The sequence below is a fragment of the Chaetura pelagica genome, unplaced genomic scaffold (genome assembly GCF_000747805.2).
Source record: "Chaetura pelagica isolate M959 unplaced genomic scaffold, ChaPel_1.0 scaffold90, whole genome shotgun sequence".
Taxonomy (NCBI): domain Eukaryota; kingdom Metazoa; phylum Chordata; class Aves; order Apodiformes; family Apodidae; genus Chaetura; species Chaetura pelagica.
In genome coordinates this window covers 16708449-16727736 of record NW_009953496.1, presented here as the reverse complement: position 1 = coordinate 16727736, position 19288 = coordinate 16708449, and the positions used below count along the sequence as shown (strand labels likewise).

The 19288-nt window shown below is 36.9% G+C and overlaps 1 protein-coding gene across 1 annotated transcript in view; it reads right to left on the bottom strand.

Moving 5' to 3' along the window:
* Positions 1–19288, bottom strand: part of MCPH1 (microcephalin 1) — a 254382-nt gene that overhangs the window by 99675 nt on the left and 135419 nt on the right. Inside the window, exons 3-9 of the mRNA XM_009999262.1 lie at positions 17508–17599; positions 14963–15081; positions 11496–11580; positions 10782–10902; positions 10349–10489; positions 9033–9128; positions 5762–5960 (exon numbers count right to left, since the gene is read on the bottom strand). Of these exons, the coding sequence (XP_009997564.1) occupies positions 5762–5960; positions 9033–9128; positions 10349–10489; positions 10782–10902; positions 11496–11580; positions 14963–15081; positions 17508–17599 (853 nt within the window). The remainder of the gene's footprint in view (positions 1–5761; positions 5961–9032; positions 9129–10348; positions 10490–10781; positions 10903–11495; positions 11581–14962; positions 15082–17507; positions 17600–19288) is intronic.

Genomic DNA, 19288 nt, shown 5'->3' with positions numbered 1-19288 from the left:
TGTATGCTTGGACCTCTTTCCAGTTATGATTCACTCTCGTTGATTCTTTGTATTTACAGGAAAGCATGAACAGGATACTATCATCTTGGGGATCTTACGCATTACACAAATAAAGACTATTCTTTTCAATCCGGTTCCTATTTCTTCTGACTATCAGGACTTCTCAAGGACTTTTGAGCCTTTACATCCTGTAGGTCTGAAGTTTTACTGTCTGTTGTCTGGTTTTCCCTGATTGCTTCTTTTTAAAGAAGTTGCTTGGTCAACATGTAAGATTTCATGTTCAGTAGCTTTTCCTAGCGTGTTTCAGGTAAGTCTGACAGAATTGCGAAGCAATTCCATCCACTGTTAATTACTCCTAAATTTAGCTCAAATAGGTAGATAACTCATGCCACTGTCATCCATTAGATTCTCTACATTCTCTTCTAAAACATTGCTTAATGGCTGGTATCGAAATCAACAACTCTGAAGTATCACAACAAATAATCCTCAACCTGTTCCTCTCTTCAGAAATATTTGTCCTTTTTGTTTAAGTAGTTACAACTAAACTTTTTCTTCTTCACTGCTTGTTTTTTTTTAAAAGGACATAAAATGTTCATACAAGACATCACACAGGGTTTTTAGTGACCTTGCCTACTTCCAAAATGGAATTTAAAAAAAAGGCACATCAAGTTTAAGGAAGTTTTCACATGTGTGTTTTTAATAACAAACAGTATTCAGCAGCATTAAGCACCTAGCACCTCAGGTAAAACTCTTTCACCTAAACTAAACGTCCTAATTTTTGTACCAAATGACAGAATATTCCAGATTCCTCATATTAACATTGAACTACAGTAATTACACTATAGTAGGCCTTAGTTGATGTCTTTTGGCCAGCTAAGATACCTGCTTCCTACATTCACCATAAATATATAAAATCCACTCAGCTAAGCCTTAAGTTTATTTCTAAGGCTGGAAATAATGCTAAGTCCCAGCTGAAATTTCTAAATTTAGAATTATAAAAGCTTAAAAGAGCATACTCTGGATTTCCTTGCCCATTATTATTTAGTTGTAGCATTCAGATGAAAAGTCATAAGAATTCATCTAATTTGAGCAAGCATTGGCATGTTGCTCAAGTGCCAACTGACCCTCATCAGCCCTACTCAAAGTTAAGACAGATGGACAAAGTTCTTAGACTCTCCTAGTAACACAGACCATCGGCTTTCAAAAAGTATTACTGCATTTCCATAAACTTATATTCATGACAGAGAAAAGCCTCCATTTTCCTCAATTTCTAACTGCTAAAAATTTAGGCACCTACATTGCACAGCACTCACTCATTACAGAGCACTGAAATTTATCAGGTGTGACTGGTTTAAACAGGAGGACTTATTTCATCTCCAGAAACAAAGTTAAGAAAGAAAAAGTGATTTTTGTAGGTGTCGCGAGCCGGTACCAGAGGGCTACCCCACAATAGGAAAGCATCTTTTAATATTCTTTTAACACCTACTTGATCTTAATTCTTGTACCTGTGACAGTTCTCTACTTGATTTATGACTTGGAGTACGATGAAAATAAGTAGCCACGTTTATGTCTGTGCTATTCAGCAGATCCACTGGATAGCCTTGAGTGTTCCCTACAACGAAACCTGACTTTTGCTACAACATAAGCACTAGGACTTGAAAAGTTAGTTTCAGATTAGCCTGTATATTACACTTGTACTTTAAAATCAAATGTTCCAAGGAACAAAAAAAGCTTATAAAATCTTACTACTTGCCATTAAAGACACTGAGTAAGAGGGCCACAGATCTCAAAAATAAAAAAAAAGGGCAAGACATTTATATATATATAAAAATTACGTTTTATAAGTATATAATATATTTAAATATATATTATAATTATATAATTATAAATTATATATAAATTACATTTTATATGGATATTTGATACTCCTAACTGCATATATATGATGAGTGAATTCTTTAGCTTTTAAAAATACATTGTATTCACCAGTTTTCAAATCATATACAACATACAGAAAAACAAAAGCACTTATTTATTTATTAATTAAAAGGGACAAGAAATAACTTACATTCCAGAAAAACAGGAAATGTTACACCTATATTTAATAAAAATAAATTATTAAAACATATGGCATCACAGTAATGAGTTTAAAACAAGATTTTTGTTTTCTTCCACAGAACTTGTATTAGGGAAAATACAACTCCTCTTTCATTACTGATTCCCTCCATTTTTAAGTGAGCTCATTTGAGATTTAACATTTGAGGTACTACTTTACTACACAAAGGATACATAAAGCTGATTATGTAACAGTTGGGAAAATGGCCATCACTGATAAATTACAAATATTATTAAAATCACACAATTTAAGACTTACAAAAGTTCCTTAAAAAAAAAAAAGTTTAAAAAAAGGTTACAAAGTCCAAACTCTGGATAACTTTTGTTTGCTGAATACTGTTCCTTTTTCCTGTCATCCAAAATCTGTTATCTTAAACAAGTTGTCCAGTGAGAAAATAAAAGCATAACATGCCAGAACATTGATCATAATTTAATCACTAAAATTTAAAAGTTAAATTTAATTCTAAAATTAACAGGCATTCCTAAGTTTAAAAATAGTAAACATTTTATCCTTCCTCATTTGTTTTAATGATTGTTTAATGAAAAACAGACTGTTATTTGATATTAAGGAATCATAGAATATGCTGGGTTGGAAGAGACCTTTAAAGGTCTAGTCCAACCTCTCTGCAGTGCACAGGGACATCTTTAACTAGATCAGGTTGCTCAGAGCCCCATCAAGTCTGACCTTGAATGTCTCCAGGAATGGGGCCTCCACCACATCTCTGGATCATTTGTTCCAGTGCTTCACCACCCTCACTGTAAAGAACATCTTCCTAATGTCTAACCTAAACCTACCCTACTCTAGTTTAAGACCATTGCCCCTTGTCCTATACAAACCCTTGTAAACAGTCCCTTCCTGGCTTTTCTGTTGGCCCCTTCAGACACTGGAAGGCCGCTACAAGGTCCCCCCAGAGGTTTCTCTTTTCCAGGCTGAGCAACCCTAACTCTCTCAGCCAGTCTTCATAGCAGAGGTGTTCCAGCCTCTTGATCATTTTTGTGTCCCTCCTCTTGACACGCTCCAACAGGTCCATGTCTCCTTGTGTTGAGGACTCCAGAGCTGGACAAAGTACTCTAGGTGAGGTCTCACCAGAGTAGAGGGGCAGAATCACCTCGCTTGAGCTGCTGGCCATGCTCCTTTTGATGCGGCCCAGGATTCAACTGGCCCTCTGGGCTGTTAGCAGGCACTGTTGGCTCATGCCCTGCTTTTTGTCCACTATTACCCCCAAGTCTCCTTCTGCAGGGCTGCTTTCTATCACATCATCCCCCAGCCTGTACTGATAATGAGGATTGCTCCTATGCAGGTGCAGGACCTTGAACTTGGTCTTGCTGAATCTCATGAGGTTCACATGGGCCCACCTCTCCAGCTTGTCCAGGTCCCTCTGTATAACATCCCATCCCTCTGGCTTGCTGACCACACCAGTCAGCTTGGTGCAACCCACAAACTTGCTGAGGGTGCCCTTGATCCCACTGTCTATATCATTGATGTAGATATTAAGTAACACTGGTCCCAGTACAGACCCCTGAGGGACACCACTTGTCACCCATCACCATCTGGACATCAAGCCACTGATCATTACTCTCTGGATGCAAATCCAGCCAATTCCCATCAAATCTGTATCTTTCCAACTTAGAAAGAAGGATGATGTGGGGGACTGCGTCAAAGACCTGGCAGAAGTCCAGACAGATGGCATCTACTGCTTTTCCTGTATCAACTGATGCAGCCACTCCATTGCAGAAAGCCACTAGGTTGGTCAGGCAGGACATGCCCTCAGTAAAGCCATGCTGGCTATCTTGAATCACCTCCCTGTCCTCCACATGCTTAATCAGAGCTTCTAGGAGGTTCTGTTCCGTGATCTTCCCAGGCAGAGGAGAGGCTGACAGGTTGATACTTCCCAGGGTCCTCTTTTCTACCCTTTTCAAAAAGGGCGTAACATTTCCTTTTTTCTAGCCAACAGGAACTTCACCTGACTGCAATGACTTTTCAAGTATCAGGCAGAGAGACTTGGCAACTACATTAGTCAATTACTTCAGGACTCCGAGATGCATCTCATCAAGTCCCACGGACTTGATTTCTCAGGTGGTCATGAGCTTTGCCTTCACTTAAGAGTGGGATGCAAGCCTTTACACATTCAATATAAAATATAAAAAGAAAATGAAAGCACTTACATGCTCAAATATAAAAAATACTCTTAAAATTCTTATTAAAAATGAAGATAAGTTCCATATAAAAAAAAAAACATGGCTGAAAAAGATGCTCATATTGCAACTCTTGGACATGCCCTCAATTGTCTTATTCCATCTTCATCATAGCACAGGGTATAAATTGCCAATACAACTATTTTTTTCCCCACTTGAGATTTTATACCCTTAATTACAATTGGTCCAAAGTAGCAATTTTAACTTAAGAAATAAAAATAATTTCAACAAGAGACCCTATGATGAGGAGTTAATTATAAACAATTTACAAGAGCACCATAACATTTAAAACAGAAAGACCTTGGTTTCTTAAACAGATTTTGAATAGCAGTAGAAACTTTACAGAATACCAAGCATTAGCGAAAGAGAAGACTCACATACTTTTCTTGCATTTTCTAAGCACAGTTTCCTTATCTCTTGGTGACTTCCTTGTGTTTATAAAGTATGCAAAACCAAAAGGATATTCTATTCTTTTGGACCCTTATGTGCTCATTTACTTTACTCAAAACTAAAGTCAGTATCGTAGCACTTTATTCTTTTGTTGTAATTCGGAAATATCTTTCTCTTGGGACAGGCAGTTCATTTCTAATTTAATTGCATTTGTATATCTAATGCAGTATGATATCATTTTCTAGCTCTATGTAGAAACTTACCAGTAGTATGAGTACAGTAATTCACACTGTTTCTGTAGGACTTTTCATGAGCATGCTGAGGAAGCCTATCCACATCATCAGAATCTAGAGCTTCTGCAGTGTCAGCTTTTTCACCATCTGACATATTTAATGACACACTTCCAGGATGTTCAGTTAGTTTGAAAACATCACTTGCTGTGATAGATACATTCTGACTTTTCTTGGAAGTTGTATGTGGCTCAGAGAAACTCACATCAAGTGAGTCCATGCTTGTAAAAGACTCTTTGCAACAAAATTCAGGAGGGTTATCTGATTCCTTTGGTACTTGTACCTGTACTTCATTTCTATTCAAATCAGATGATGCAAAGAAGTCTTCGTAAGAATCATCTTCAGCACAAAAAGACTTGCTATACGTAGTAACTGCTTGCAAGAACTCTTTAGACCCTGATGCACCCAGTTCTGAGGTAGTCTGTTTCAAACTAGGTAGTGTTTGTAGTTTCCTTCTCTTGTGTTCAATACAATCATTTCTGTCAAGAGGGAAACTTTTATCCAGTGAACAAGTATTTAAGTTTTCACTGTTCATAGGTGAAGTAGAGAGATTGTCAATCAAAGCAGGAGCAGTATTTAACTTGAATGTGTTTTTGGAAGGAGTAATATCACCCAAGCTTTTGATTTGAAAAGCAGAACTTTCATTTGCAACTGAAGTAGTCATGCTACTTTCATCCTTCTGATATTTCTTTGGAAACTTTTTTAGATCTTTCTTTTCTGAAGACAATTTATCATCTGAAGTGTGCTGCAAAATCTGTTTCCTTCTTAAGTTTCTTCTGCTATGTTGTTTTGGCGTTAAGGTCTCCTGGTCACAGCTAGGAGAGGGAGAATTCCCTAATGCACTCACGGATACAGGAGTATCACTCCGAGCATCACAGGCCTGCTTTACTACCTCAGTTTTGTGTCTCTTTAATTTATCAGTTCCCCAAAGACAATAACTTGAGTTCAAGCAGTCTTCCATTTGTTCTCCTACAAAATACAAAAAGTTGCAAAATGAATGTATTCAACAAAACAGAGGAAGAACTGAATTTCTTAGTAAAATACGTATTAAATTACTGAAGAAGAAGGGAAGGATTTGGCCACTTCTCTGGACATTATAAGGCAAGCCACTAAGCAGAAGATGGTTTAGAAACAAAGCACATTCTATGTTGATGAGAAGCTACAATAGCTTCAGCTATTGTATCTTCTTAAGTGGTAATAAGTATCCGTAAGTCCTGTTCTGCTTTCTTGAAACAAAGCAGCAAAGGAACTTCCTTTTGCACTTGCATTTGTAGAGAAAACCAGCATGATTTTAGGCTGATCAAGTCAGCTACAGTAATACTGCAAACTCAATATAGTTTTTACAACCACAGCATGACCATCATTAAGGTGGAATTAAATACAACATAGCATCATACCACACACATCAACACAATGTATTAAAATAATTAAGAGTGTGGAAATATATATCATTTCTTGTAACTATTCTTATGAAATAATTTTGGATGAGGTGATATAGAGAATCTATTAATAACTCTCCACAACAAATTCTTCTCAAATAGGCCAGCATCTTTGATAATTCAGAATACGTTTTTTAAAAAACAGTTGTTTTACAACCTGGTTATGGCAGTAGATACTTCTGTTTAAATGCAGGTTGAGTGCAACGTTTCATCAATACTTCTGTAAGTGCTTATGTAGATTTTAGGGGAAGTCTTTGTGTTATTTGCTTACCAAATATCAGCATTTTTTTTAAACATACAGTGAAGGTAGCTATTTGAAGGAAAATTAAACATATGGAAATAAAAAGAGAAGTTTAACATGACATGATCACATTCTTATATCGACAATTTTAAAAGTCTGAACTTCAATACTAAAATTTAACTAGATTCTTACATGTTTTAAACATTATTAACCAACACACTTGAGTATCTCTGATTTTGGTTAGTGCAGTGGGGTTTTGGTAGTGTGGGGGACACAGGGGTGGCTCCAGTGAGAACCTGCTGGGAGCTCACCTGGCTCTCATTTCAGCCACACCTCTGGCCAAAGCCAAGCCACTTAGGGAAGGTGGATGTGCCTCTGTGAGTAACATATTCAGGAAGGGGAAAATGAAACTGCAGGAAGATCTGCAGAGCAGAGGAGAGGAGAAGGTGAGAGCAATGCTGGAGCAGAGATAGCAAGGTCAGTGAGGAAGGAGGGGGAGGACATGCCTCAGAAGATTCCCCTACAGCCTGTGGTGAGATGGCAGGCTGCCCCCCTGCAACCCACAAGAGGAGCACGGTGAAGCAGTCTGTGCAGGACCATGGTGGGGCAGATGTGGATCTGCAGCCATGGAGGACCCCACACCAGGGGAGATGACTGTTCCCAAAGCAGGCTTGACTCTGTGAAGCCCATCCTGGAGCTGCTTGCTCCTGAGGGACTGCACCTCATAGGAGAGACTCATGTTGGAGGGGTTTGTGAAGGACTTTCACCCACGGGAGGGCCCCCATGGTGGAGTGAGGGAAGGCTGTGAGTTCTCCCCCTGAGGAGGAAGGAGCAGCAGAATCAGTGTGGGATGAACTGACCCTAAATAGTCCAGGAATAAGAAAGGGCTGGGGGGAAGGTATTTAAGATTGGGTCTTGTTCTCTTTCTCCTGCTCTGAAAAATTACATTGATTTTTTTTTTCCACCCCAAGTTGAGTCTGTTTTGCCTGTGACCATAGTTGGAGAGTGAAAACCTCCCTGTCTTTGTCTCGATTGATATGGTTTTAGTTGGATTTTCTCCTCCCTGTTCCACAGCAGGGAAAGTGGGGTGAATGAGTGGAGACCCACATGTTACCGGCTGGGCCTAAACAGTGACAATCTCACAAGAATGAACAAATGGGTCACTACCAAAAAGCATCAGAGATGGAAGCTATACTGATTACTGTCACAGGATGTGGAGGTCTGTTCTTCATGTAAAATTACTTTGTGCAGTTGCAATGTTGGGATGACATACCCAAGATAAAACTCTCAAATCATGATATTCAACCTCATCAGCACACAACTAATTTAACAAAATATAAATGTTTGTTGGCACAGCTATGCTACTTCCAGTATTAATCTACAGCTTCTCCCTAACATTCCATGAAGATGTACCAAGCTGTCTCAAGCTACAAGACACAGCCCCTGTTCTCATGTAAACCAGCATGAGTAAATCCTTTATGATGTCAACCAAATAAAACACTTGAAAACAGCATGAGGAATGGCTTGCGGTTGGGATAGAACAGAGAGATTCGGCAGACCACTCAAGTGGCTCTTATTATGAATTCTAAAGATAGACTTCTTACTTTTCTACCAAGATCAAACAACGGTATCTGACTTCAGCTTTTTGCTCCTGTGACTAACAGAAGACATGAAGTCTGAAGGACATACCCACTACATACATGGTTAATGCTGATGTAGCTCAACAGCCTTCACAATAATCTTCTGATTTATGTCCTGCTACTATGGCGAAACACAGGAACCCCTTTGTAAGAATAAGAACCTTGATAAAAAACAACTTCAATTCATCTGCAACCATGAAACGTTTTAAAAGCTGATTTATTTTTACTCTTGTTATTTCTTTGTTCCCTGAACACTTAAGCTGAATAACACATTAGGTTTCCTTTTAAATTCAAGTTTTTTGACTGAAAATTGGGAAGACATCTCAGTTCTCATTCTGTTCTTTTTTGCTTCCTACACCACAGTGTTCAGAGTGCACTCCGTATTCTATATAAGATCAACTGTAAGAGCAGAGAAGACTGGCGTCATGCCAGGACAAGGAGCCATTAGTAGGGAATGGTGTAAGGAAAGAGGAGGAAGGGAGGTAAGCAAAACAGCAGTAAGGCAGAGCATTTACCCAATGTGATTTCTCATTTCTCATTTTTCTTGAACTCTTACTTCTACATACTTTGCCATTTAAGAGAAACTAAAATACAGCCTAAAACAGAAATGATAGAGCAAATATATACAGTTCCCAATTCAGTATATCCTACTTTCCAAAATAAGATATACAGACCACATATTATGTTTAATTTCTGTAATACATAAAGTTGGGTTAGTTACCTGGTGACAATGCATCTTCTGAATTAGTTAAGACATGAGTAGACAGCAGGCAGTTTTCTGGTAAACTACTGGGAAGTATCTGAGACATTTCCAAAGCTAGGAATTTGTAAATAATAAGCTAGTGAGTCCCATCTGCAAACACATAGGTTTCCACACCACATATTCTTACTTCAAAACAGTTCAATATTAAGAAACAAGTCATTGCTTTGCCAACAAACTCCAACTATATCAATAATTATAGACTGCTCAACAGTATCTCAGATTTATATACTAATAAAAAGCTGTAAGATATCCTACAGTTTTAAGCAATTTTTTTCTAGATAGCTCAGCACCACATTTTTCTGAATGATGGCAAACCATTTAGAAAACAGACATTTCTAAGCCAGCTGAAGCATTTTTCTGAGAAATCTGTCAAATTCTGCAATAAGCAGCAAAGCTTTGATATAGTAGAAATGCTTTCCAAAATATTTGAAGGCATTACCTTAAAACTCAAAGTGCAAATAAACACCAGCAAATGAGCCTTAAGTTTTCATCCATGTATCTCTGATTCTTTACTTTTCTCCCTTAATTATTTTTGAAATCATAAACTGACAGTGTAGTTGACATAGATGTCTTAAAACTTCAAATACTGCAGATTTCCCCCCACAAAAGACAGCCCATATTTCATCAGTTTTTCTAATCACTGACCAAACCTATATGAGTGTGACCTCAACACTTTCACAGCAAGGTAACACAAACTCTAAAAACTGATTAGAAAACTGTGATCTAGATTTAGTTCATCAGAATCTGCATTTTGAAACCAACTAGATTTAATCAGTTAGGTCATTCAAATTAATTTATTGCTTTAAATCCTGCTTGTCAGTACATGAAACTATAACTCATCAACTCTGGACTCCTTTTTAAACTGTTGGCCTGGGAGTAATAACATCACAATCTTTGTCAAGTACAGCATTCACATTAAAATTTAACAGGAAATAGGATTTCAAGTCTCGCTGTAAAGTTTAACCAAGTTGTGATAACATCAATTTGCAAATTTGGCAAGTCTAGCTTAAACATTTGTTCTCTCGAGCAGCTTAGTGATTAGGAATCATTTTTGCAATCATTGTCTTCCATGATTTGTTGTGCCTTTTGAAGAAAATAAGTAAAAATTTAAAGCATTCACATCTATGCGACATGGGAAGAAGGAAGGATGTGCAGTCAAGTAAGATATGAAAAAAATTCTAAAGGCCAGAGCACAACAAGAGTGCCAAAAATTCAGTAATTAAGATGGCAGCCACTTGGGCACATTCACAGACAAATATAATGTAACTTCTTACCAGCAGGAGAAAGATTTTCCCTTTTTTCCTTCATTTCCTTTATTCTTTTTTCCATTGCACTGCATTGATCTTTTATCTTATTAACGGGGCTATACACAAGCGAACCATTGTCTTCAAATAGTAAAACTGGCACATCAGTTTCTACACAGAGAAATTGGATTTGTACATTAATATTTACATGCTATAGCAGATTCAGGTGAAGTGTCTTTTAATTTTTCTTAAAAAAACTTGAAAAAATAAACTTACTTATACCTAACATCACTAGATACATTAATACCACAAATGTGCAAAGCACTCTGGAAAAGGTAAGTCTACTTTATTTCTTACAGTGAGATGCAGAGAAATAAAACAAACAAACACCAAACGAAAATCCATCAAGTGCTTTAAAGAAATATCTTCAGGTATTGAAATCTTAGTGCAAAGTAGTACTTACCAGCATTAATTGCTACCTTTTGTACAGCTAATTGTTTAGCCATTTGGTCCAGTCTTCTCTGTAGCTTTCTATCATTTTCTGGAGTTTTTTCAACAAAGTCTTTTGGCTGCATACACTTGTGCTACAAGACACATAAAACTATTAATTAACTACATTTCCTATTTGCCTACCACTCTATCACAGTACTTATTATCAGTGTTTAACCCTATGCTACTTACCACCTTGAGAGTCACAGACAATAGTAAAAGTTAAAAGTTTTCCAAAGAGAACTTGAATATGAAATAAGAACCTAACATTTTTTTAGGTTAGATTTTAGTAAAAAGGAGACTAAATCACCATCTTTTCTTTTTTGCTTGTAGAAAGCTAAGGATTGAAAGCTTTTTTTTATATACAAGGATTTTAGGGTTTATCACAATATAAGCCACATTGTAGTCATGTTTTTTTTTTAAATTAGTTATTAATTATTTCTTTTTAATTTAAACCTTCATTTCTGTATCGACCAGTATAAAAAGTCTATTATCCTTTATTCAGGTAAGATGTCACATCATCACAGCCATAGCCTACCTTTAAAACCTTACTTAGAGGGATAGGTAGAATTTATAGAATGTTCTGAAAATTAAGAGCTCAAATGCCTGAGGTCAGGAAGTCAAGTTCAAACTCTGAAGTTACTAATCTAGGCCTACTTGGAGAAAAAAGAAATAATGCCATACGAACCTTTTTGAGCAGCAGTGGTAATCCTTCATTAGCATCTACTGCAGGAAACAAGGATTCATCAACACGTACTCCAGTTTCTCGACACCTGTATAATAACGTAGAGAAGGTGTGGGTTGGTTTTTATTATTTGTTTTTGTTGTGTTTTGTTTTTTTTTAACAGGGAGAATCTTTATTGCAATAAGAATTGTCTGAGCCTTGTCGTAACGGCACACCAACCCTTCCTGAGTGTATATCTTTCACATAACTACTGTAATGCTAAAAAACTACACATCAAATATAGGATATGATACTATTCTTTTGTCCTAATAATGCCCTCTAAATTGCTGTTCTGAAACTCAAATTCCCATCGGTGTTATTTTCCATGCTTCCAAAAACCAATGTATTAAGTCCTTCTGGACAGTTTCTCATGAGCCTTTAAACTTGCCCTAACTTTTTTGAGGACTGTAGGCTTTCATTGTTCACTAGGTAGTGAACTGAACCTTAACATGGTCACTGTGATGAGAATAAACTCCCAGCTACAATGTACATAATGTCACGGTGGGGGTGGTGAGCAGAAGGAGTGGATAGGAAATTTTTCTATTGAGGCACATGAGGAAGGAGGCCTCATCTCATCCCAGCTTCTACACACTAGTCTCAGTTTTCTGCCTTCTTTCTGTAGATGCAATGCTAAAAACAGCCCCTTACTGAGATGCAGTTGGCATTAATGCAAACCTTTTTCAATTACAAAACTAAAAATCCTACTGACACCATACCCCTAAGTTTTTCCTCTTTATATTCAACAACTCACTTGAGAACAGCAGGACTAACATTATTTTGGAATATACTACAATCTACTGTATTTAAGAACACTAAGGACAATGCTGAGATCAATAATTTTGTTATAAATACATAAATTAAACTTCCTTTGATCAAAATAGGTAAATACAGCTTTATTCTCAAACAATAGATAATAAAACTGATTACAGGAAAGAGTATGGAACCTTAATAGACTACACTAAGATTCTCCCAGAAGGCATTCAAAACTGTGATTCTAGTGACACCTAGTGATCCAACTGCTATAAAGTTTGTACCTGTAGAACTGTAATACTTAGTTACTCAGTTTTTAATAAAGAGCCAAAGCACTACACATTTGTCACACTGAGTTTAGAGTTCTCTGGAGTATCAAACAGACGATACGCAACACGCTGGACTTCAGTAGCTATTAATAAATTCTGGATAATAATCAGCGTAGATGAAGACTACATTAAGATTTATATTAATTCAGAGATTTAATTGATTCAGAGAAGGTAAGGATTAAATATCCTTCAAGAACATTTTACTTTGCAGACAAATCTGAACGTAAATTATTTGTATGTCTTACATGTGGCACAAGTGAGCTACCGTACTAACAATGCAGAGGCAAAGTTTCCCTATTATGAGTTTAAGTTGGAAGTATTAAGTACTCTTAGTTTGAACACAGACTGTAGAAATTTTATCCTACATCTTATGTAGGGCTCTTTTTATTTATGGGTTTGGATTTGGTTTTTTCAGGTTGCTCATTGAGGTATTTGAATTGAAGAAGCTTTAATTATTGAGGGTTGGACTAGATGATCTTTCGAGGTCCCTTCCAACCCCTAGGATTCTATGATTCCATTTTTTCCAGTGAACCCAGAGCCTTCACTCACTTTGAATTAAACTTACAATTTATTTGCATGAAACTTCCGGCAAGTCCATTATTTTGTACAAAATTGTTTAAGGTAGACACATCCATGGTTCATTTTTTTTAAAAAAGAAACAAAACACTTAATTTAATGTATATCTACTCTGTAGTTATTATTTTTTTTTTATTAAGCTGTCATTTTATTTTTAAGAGTATTCTTCCTGTTTACATTGTCCCATGGTTCAACAGACTGTCTTTGGCCTACCAAATTTTTGAGATAATGTTATATTAGGCATATAACACTTCCAAAAATACCAGGAAGATGACAGGCTTCTCTTTCCTATCAAACAGCTTCAGTTTTCCATCCAGATCCTTACTCCTGTCTTTTCCTTTGTTGCTAGTATCCAGCAACAGTTAAAAGCTTCTTGAGGCTTTTACACCTGGATCCCAAAGCTCCATGCATCCCCAACAGTATCACATACCCAGCTGTTTCTATGTCTGAGCTTTCTATTGTGTTCATCCAATCAACACCTTCCAGTGTTGCAGAAGAGGCTCTTGTGGTAGAACTGCTATTACAGAGACAGCATTTCTCTCTGACATGTCCCGGACTGTCTCTCCTGAAGGTTCTCTTATTCCACTGCAGATGCTGCAGACTCTTCTGGGATCCTTTTTACTATAGCACATCCAAGTCCTTGGATATTCTATAGCTCCTGTAACCGAGTTTTCAAATTCCTTATTTATACACTTAGCCATCTGAAGAGCATATTTAATTATATAACCAAAGATTCCTACTGAAATGACCATTATTCTCATGCACTCAAGACACCACCAGGTGCCAGAGAGATATATTTACATAAATAAAATTTAGCATCAACCTCATTATTGAGAACTTAAGGTATTTCTTAAATTTGGCTGGGCTTTGTAGCTGTAAAAACTAACTAACTAAAAATCCTGCTTCTGCAGAACTGCATAAATGTCATTTCTGGGTAGTGGACCTGCATCACAAGTTTTGTGATTGTACTGTTCTACGTTTAAGTGGCTGCAGAGCTCAGTTTTGCCACCCCCCGCCTTTTCTTTTTCTTTCCACTTCTGAATTTAGTAGACTTCTGTCTCTCCATGCATATTACAACTGGTATAGGAAAGGGCCTCTTGACCTATATTTTAACTTCCATCATCACAGCAATTTATCAGTGTTTTAACACATGCATACTCTTAAACATTGTAACTGTTTTTACATTTCATCTGAAATCTAAGGCTTTGTAAAATTGCTTTTGTAAACCCAGAGAAGCAGCTACAGACTAGCAAATCCTTGTGTATTGGCTGCAGAGCTGAAACTCAGTTATTTTATTTTATTTTTAATTTACCTTTTTCCCCTATGGTAGTTGAGAATTTGCAAGCAGTGCTGTTCTGAACCTGTCAAATGTCTTAAAAGTTAGATTGCCTATGGATCTTTTTCTTTCTTGCCAGGAGATATTTTGTCTATGGGAGTTAGTACAGAAACAGTACAATGTCCCTGATGAAATGTACTTTTTCATATGAAAATTTAGTAACTCTATTCAACATAAATACCTAGTCTGCAGTGCTATGCATGCCAACTGAGAATAAAGAAGTAGAACACTGAGTAGTTAAATATACTATGGAACTACTTCAACACATTAATTTTTCAAGAATGAACATTCTACCTTTTTATGCAAGTACCATGCTTTATCATGGGAATAATGTCCTTGTAAAGCTATCATTACTTACAGATTTATCCCTTTTTCAAGTACATTAAAAAAAACACAACAGGTACCATACTCTTGCAGTCATTATATTCGTAAGTACTCACTTCTCCACCCAGAGTACAGAAACCATTTTTACACCCATCTTCTGTGCTTTTCTCCATGTAGCCAAGTGTCCATCTTTGAAGACTACATGAGTCACATGCTTGTTCAAAGTTTTTGAAACCTGCAGGAGGATATAGAGAGCTCATCTTTAAAGCTGATAATCAGAAAATGCTAATGAAACTAGCTAGCATAGTCCATTTTTAATATATAAACCATTAGTGTAAAAACTTACTCTAAAGGTCAAGGTCCCTTGATCTTTCCCATCTTTGCAAGAAGTCTCAAGCAACTAAAATTCAAGTCTCATTAGTTAAGCCAATGCAAAGCATGCTAGAAGGCTAGAGTAGTCTGTTGCTTTCAAACAAGAGGAAACAGCCTCAAGTTGTGCCAGGGGAGGTTTAGACTGGATATTAGGAAAAAATGTATTCACTTCAAGGGTTATCTAGCATTGCAACAGGCTGCCCAGTGAACTGACTGAGTCACCATCTCAGGAATTATTTAAAAGACATGTAGATGTGCTTAGGGTGGACTTAGCAGTGCTGGATTAATGAGTGGACTTGATGATCTTACAGGTTTCTTCCAACAAAAACGATCCTATGACTCTATTCTGTGATTCTTTTCTCTCAGTTACCATTTTCATCTCCCAACTCTAGCTGTCATCTTACACTAATCTTATAACATTTTCATTTATGTAGTCCAGCATAATTTTTTATGTTGTACTGTACACCCAACCAAATTTTCAGTTATCAGTCCTATTGATAACTAAGCAATAGCCTCTTTAGTTCTAGATACTCAATTCTTCACAACCTGATTTTCCTTTTGTGGAAACTAAACATCCTACACATAAAACTGTTTGATCCGTTGTTGTGATTGTTGACATGGTGAGATCAATACACCTTCTTAGCATAGCCAAATGGAAACAGCTCTGTAGCTTTCTGCTGCACTCTCAATTGTATCACTATACTTGGCTCCCAAGGTGTTGGATCTGTATATGGCTTGAATACCTCCAAGGACGCTGATTCAATCACCTTCCTGGGCAGGCTGTTCCAGTGCCTGACCACTCTTTCAGTAAATAAATTCTTCCAAATGTCCAATCTAAACCTCCCCTGCCACAACTTCAGACCACCTCCTCTGGTCCTATCATTATTCACTTACCCACTAAGAAGGGGGGGGTGTTGTATTTACATAGTGATATATATTTGTTTGTAATTCACCATCATCATTATTATTACTACTTCATTAAACCTATTCTAGGTTTTTTTCTTGCCCTTATTCCCTTTCTTATTTTCCCCTGGGAGGATAGTGGAGCGAAGCACCACCTTACACTTCACCCTCACCTCTCCTGTCTCCTTCCTTACCCTGGACATCCTCTTCTGCTCAGCTGACATTAGCTTGAGATGTCTGAATCAATAATCTCATGAAAAACTAATTCAGAATTCCATTTCCTGACACAGTGAGCCAAATGAGTTTACCACCATGTGCTCAGTCCAATAAACCAGAAGTGTCTGGAATAGTGAAGGGGCAGGACCACCCCTTTTCACTCACTGGGATCTGCTAAATATAATGATCTTTATCATCTGCCTGTGCCTTACACCATATCTGACTAGTTTTTTATCAACTTGAAGAATTTTGAAGCCTTACGCTTTTGTTATATTTTCTGTGAGAAATCTCTAATATAATCAGAATAGAATTACATAGTACAGCACAAAAGAACAAGAAATATTTATTTATTTAGATGTGTATTTGCTTTTATAATGAAAACAGTTATTCTACCATTCTGTCACACTACCTCAACTAAATTCACAGAGAAAGAGAGGCTTTGGGGACATTAGTGAAATTCCCTAAGTTGCAGTAAGATACACCTCCACATGCACACCTAGAAAGCTCTGGGAGCTCACACAAGTATTATTTAGAGCACGATGTGAGCTGTAAAAATCACCATTAAGCAGCGATAATGTGCAAGAAGGGAAGATGCCAGTTTGACTTTGGCCTCTGGTTGAAATTTTACAGCTGGCAATTAAACATATTTTGCACCTACAAGCCATCTATAGTCATAATGAAAAAAATTAATGAGATATACAAAGATTCCTAGATCTGTTTTTACTAGCATTTCTGGAGCTGAATCACAATTGTGGGAGATCGAATGGAAGAATAAAATGACATGTTACTTGGGTTAGAAAATACTGTAGAGCAGCTGCCTACAAGTTTAAGCAAACAAAACATAAGGTATATATTTGTCAACCACAGTTTTTCAACACTTAGCTTTGGTTTACCAACCGTATGTGGCAAGCCTAAGACTTCACAACAAATGCATGTTAACATATCAATATACAAAGAAGTTTACAGATACAGGTAGGTTTTAAATACATTTCCCATTTGTCATTACTAAGAATAGTACAGCATGTTCCTCTGTTCTGAAGGCTGTGATTTATCTTCCTTCCCATACCTTCAAACTCATACTACAAAGAAATATACATGACAAGCAGAACAAGCAAACTGGTTTGTAATTAAGAACACTCCTATTATATTTTTTCAACATAGTTTCCTTACTTTTGCTCCCATATCAAGAAGTTGCTGCTCAAAGGTTTTTGAGTAATTTTCTGTTCTGTTAAATGACCAAACGTCTACAAATGCAGAAATACCTGGATCAGGAGAGAGAAAACAACAAATGGCTATTGAAGCATATACTTTGGTAAAACTGTTTAAACTGCTTTTCAACCAAAATTGTGCTTTCATACACATATTGCATTCAGTAGCAAACACAGTTTTTAATAAACTGAGTATCAGATATTAGAATAAGAATGTTCCTTTTGGAGTATTTATGTCCATTAAAAATTAGCTGTAACGGAAAAAACTTAGAAGTTTGACACTAGCTTTTAATTTGGTCTGTTTAAAAGAAACTACCAGTTTAACAAGCAATGCCATACTTTTACTTGACTGCTTAAACTTACAATTATTTTTTCACTGTTAATCTCCAGGTTAATAAAAAAATTAAGATAAGCTGCAGAACATAATAAAATTAATGCCATGGAGTTACTTCTCTAACTCCCAAGAAAACTCTATAGAAATATTACTTTACCATTTCCAATTGACTTAAAATTCCACCTTATTTAGACTGACTCACCCCAAAGTAAGTGATTGTGTCAGCTGCTTTGCATAACTTCAGGTGTACTGCATTTAATTTACTTCCTTTATCATTCCAGTAAATAATCTCTTCAAGAAATAAAATCAATCTCAGTCTTTAAACAAACAAACCCAGATGTACTGACAAGGAGGGGTAAGCAAATGAAACTTGGTAATTTTACTTACAACAGGCACTAAAGTGACCTACCGCTCCAGTGGTCATGCCACTTTCCTACTCTGAAAGATTAATCAGGAAAGTTCCAGAAAACTGGAGAAATGTTGCTTCACAAAACCAACTTTACACAAACTGAAGGCCAGACAACTCTCAGAACCCACGAATGAAACTTAAAGGGTCAATTTAAAAGGGTCACCCTTGGCAAACATTGCTTAAATGCCTTAGTTACTATACGTGCCCTTCTGATTCATTGCCATGTAATATCATCTGTTTTCTTTCTAAATGGAAGCCAGAATAATGCTCAGACAGCTGGAGTACTTTTAGAGAGATTAATGTAGAAATACTTCTAATAGAAATACTTCTAATGTACAAGAGAAATATGGAACATAAAACACTTACTTAGTCAAAACAAAGGCAAAAAAAAAAATCAGTACTATGACAGGATACACATGGGGACTTAAGGCAAGTCTACTCCAATGTACTTATAATTGTGCTCATTCCACTACTGGACCAGGGCAGTTTGCCAGAGTTGCTTTTCTCCATTGATCTACTGTGAAAAATACCCACAAACCTTCTTCTTACATCAAATACATTAGAACTTTCAGAGTTATAATTCCAGAAATACGCATTTCACTGAAGGTCAAATTAGGAACTTAGATGAATATTATCACTACAGAGCTGCATGCACCTGCAGAGGGATCAAAAGTATATTTCATAATAATTAGTCCATTTTAGCTAATCAAATAATACACCCCAAAAAATACAAGGCCCTTTGTAGTTTTCGTTCAGTTGATGGCAAGAGAAAATGCGGAAGAGTTTGCAGCTTTTTTGAGACTAGAATAGTTCTAACTAGATCTCGGTTCTTGTGAAGGGCAACTAGAAGGTTTCAGAGATGGCGCCGATAGCAGGGAAAAATACACATCATAGGGCAACTTAGAGAGGCAGAAACTTAAAAACGCACAGAAGAAAGGAGAGAGCTTCCAGCCTCCAGCCAGGGCTTCCAGCCCTGCCCACCCCAGCGGCCACGCACCCC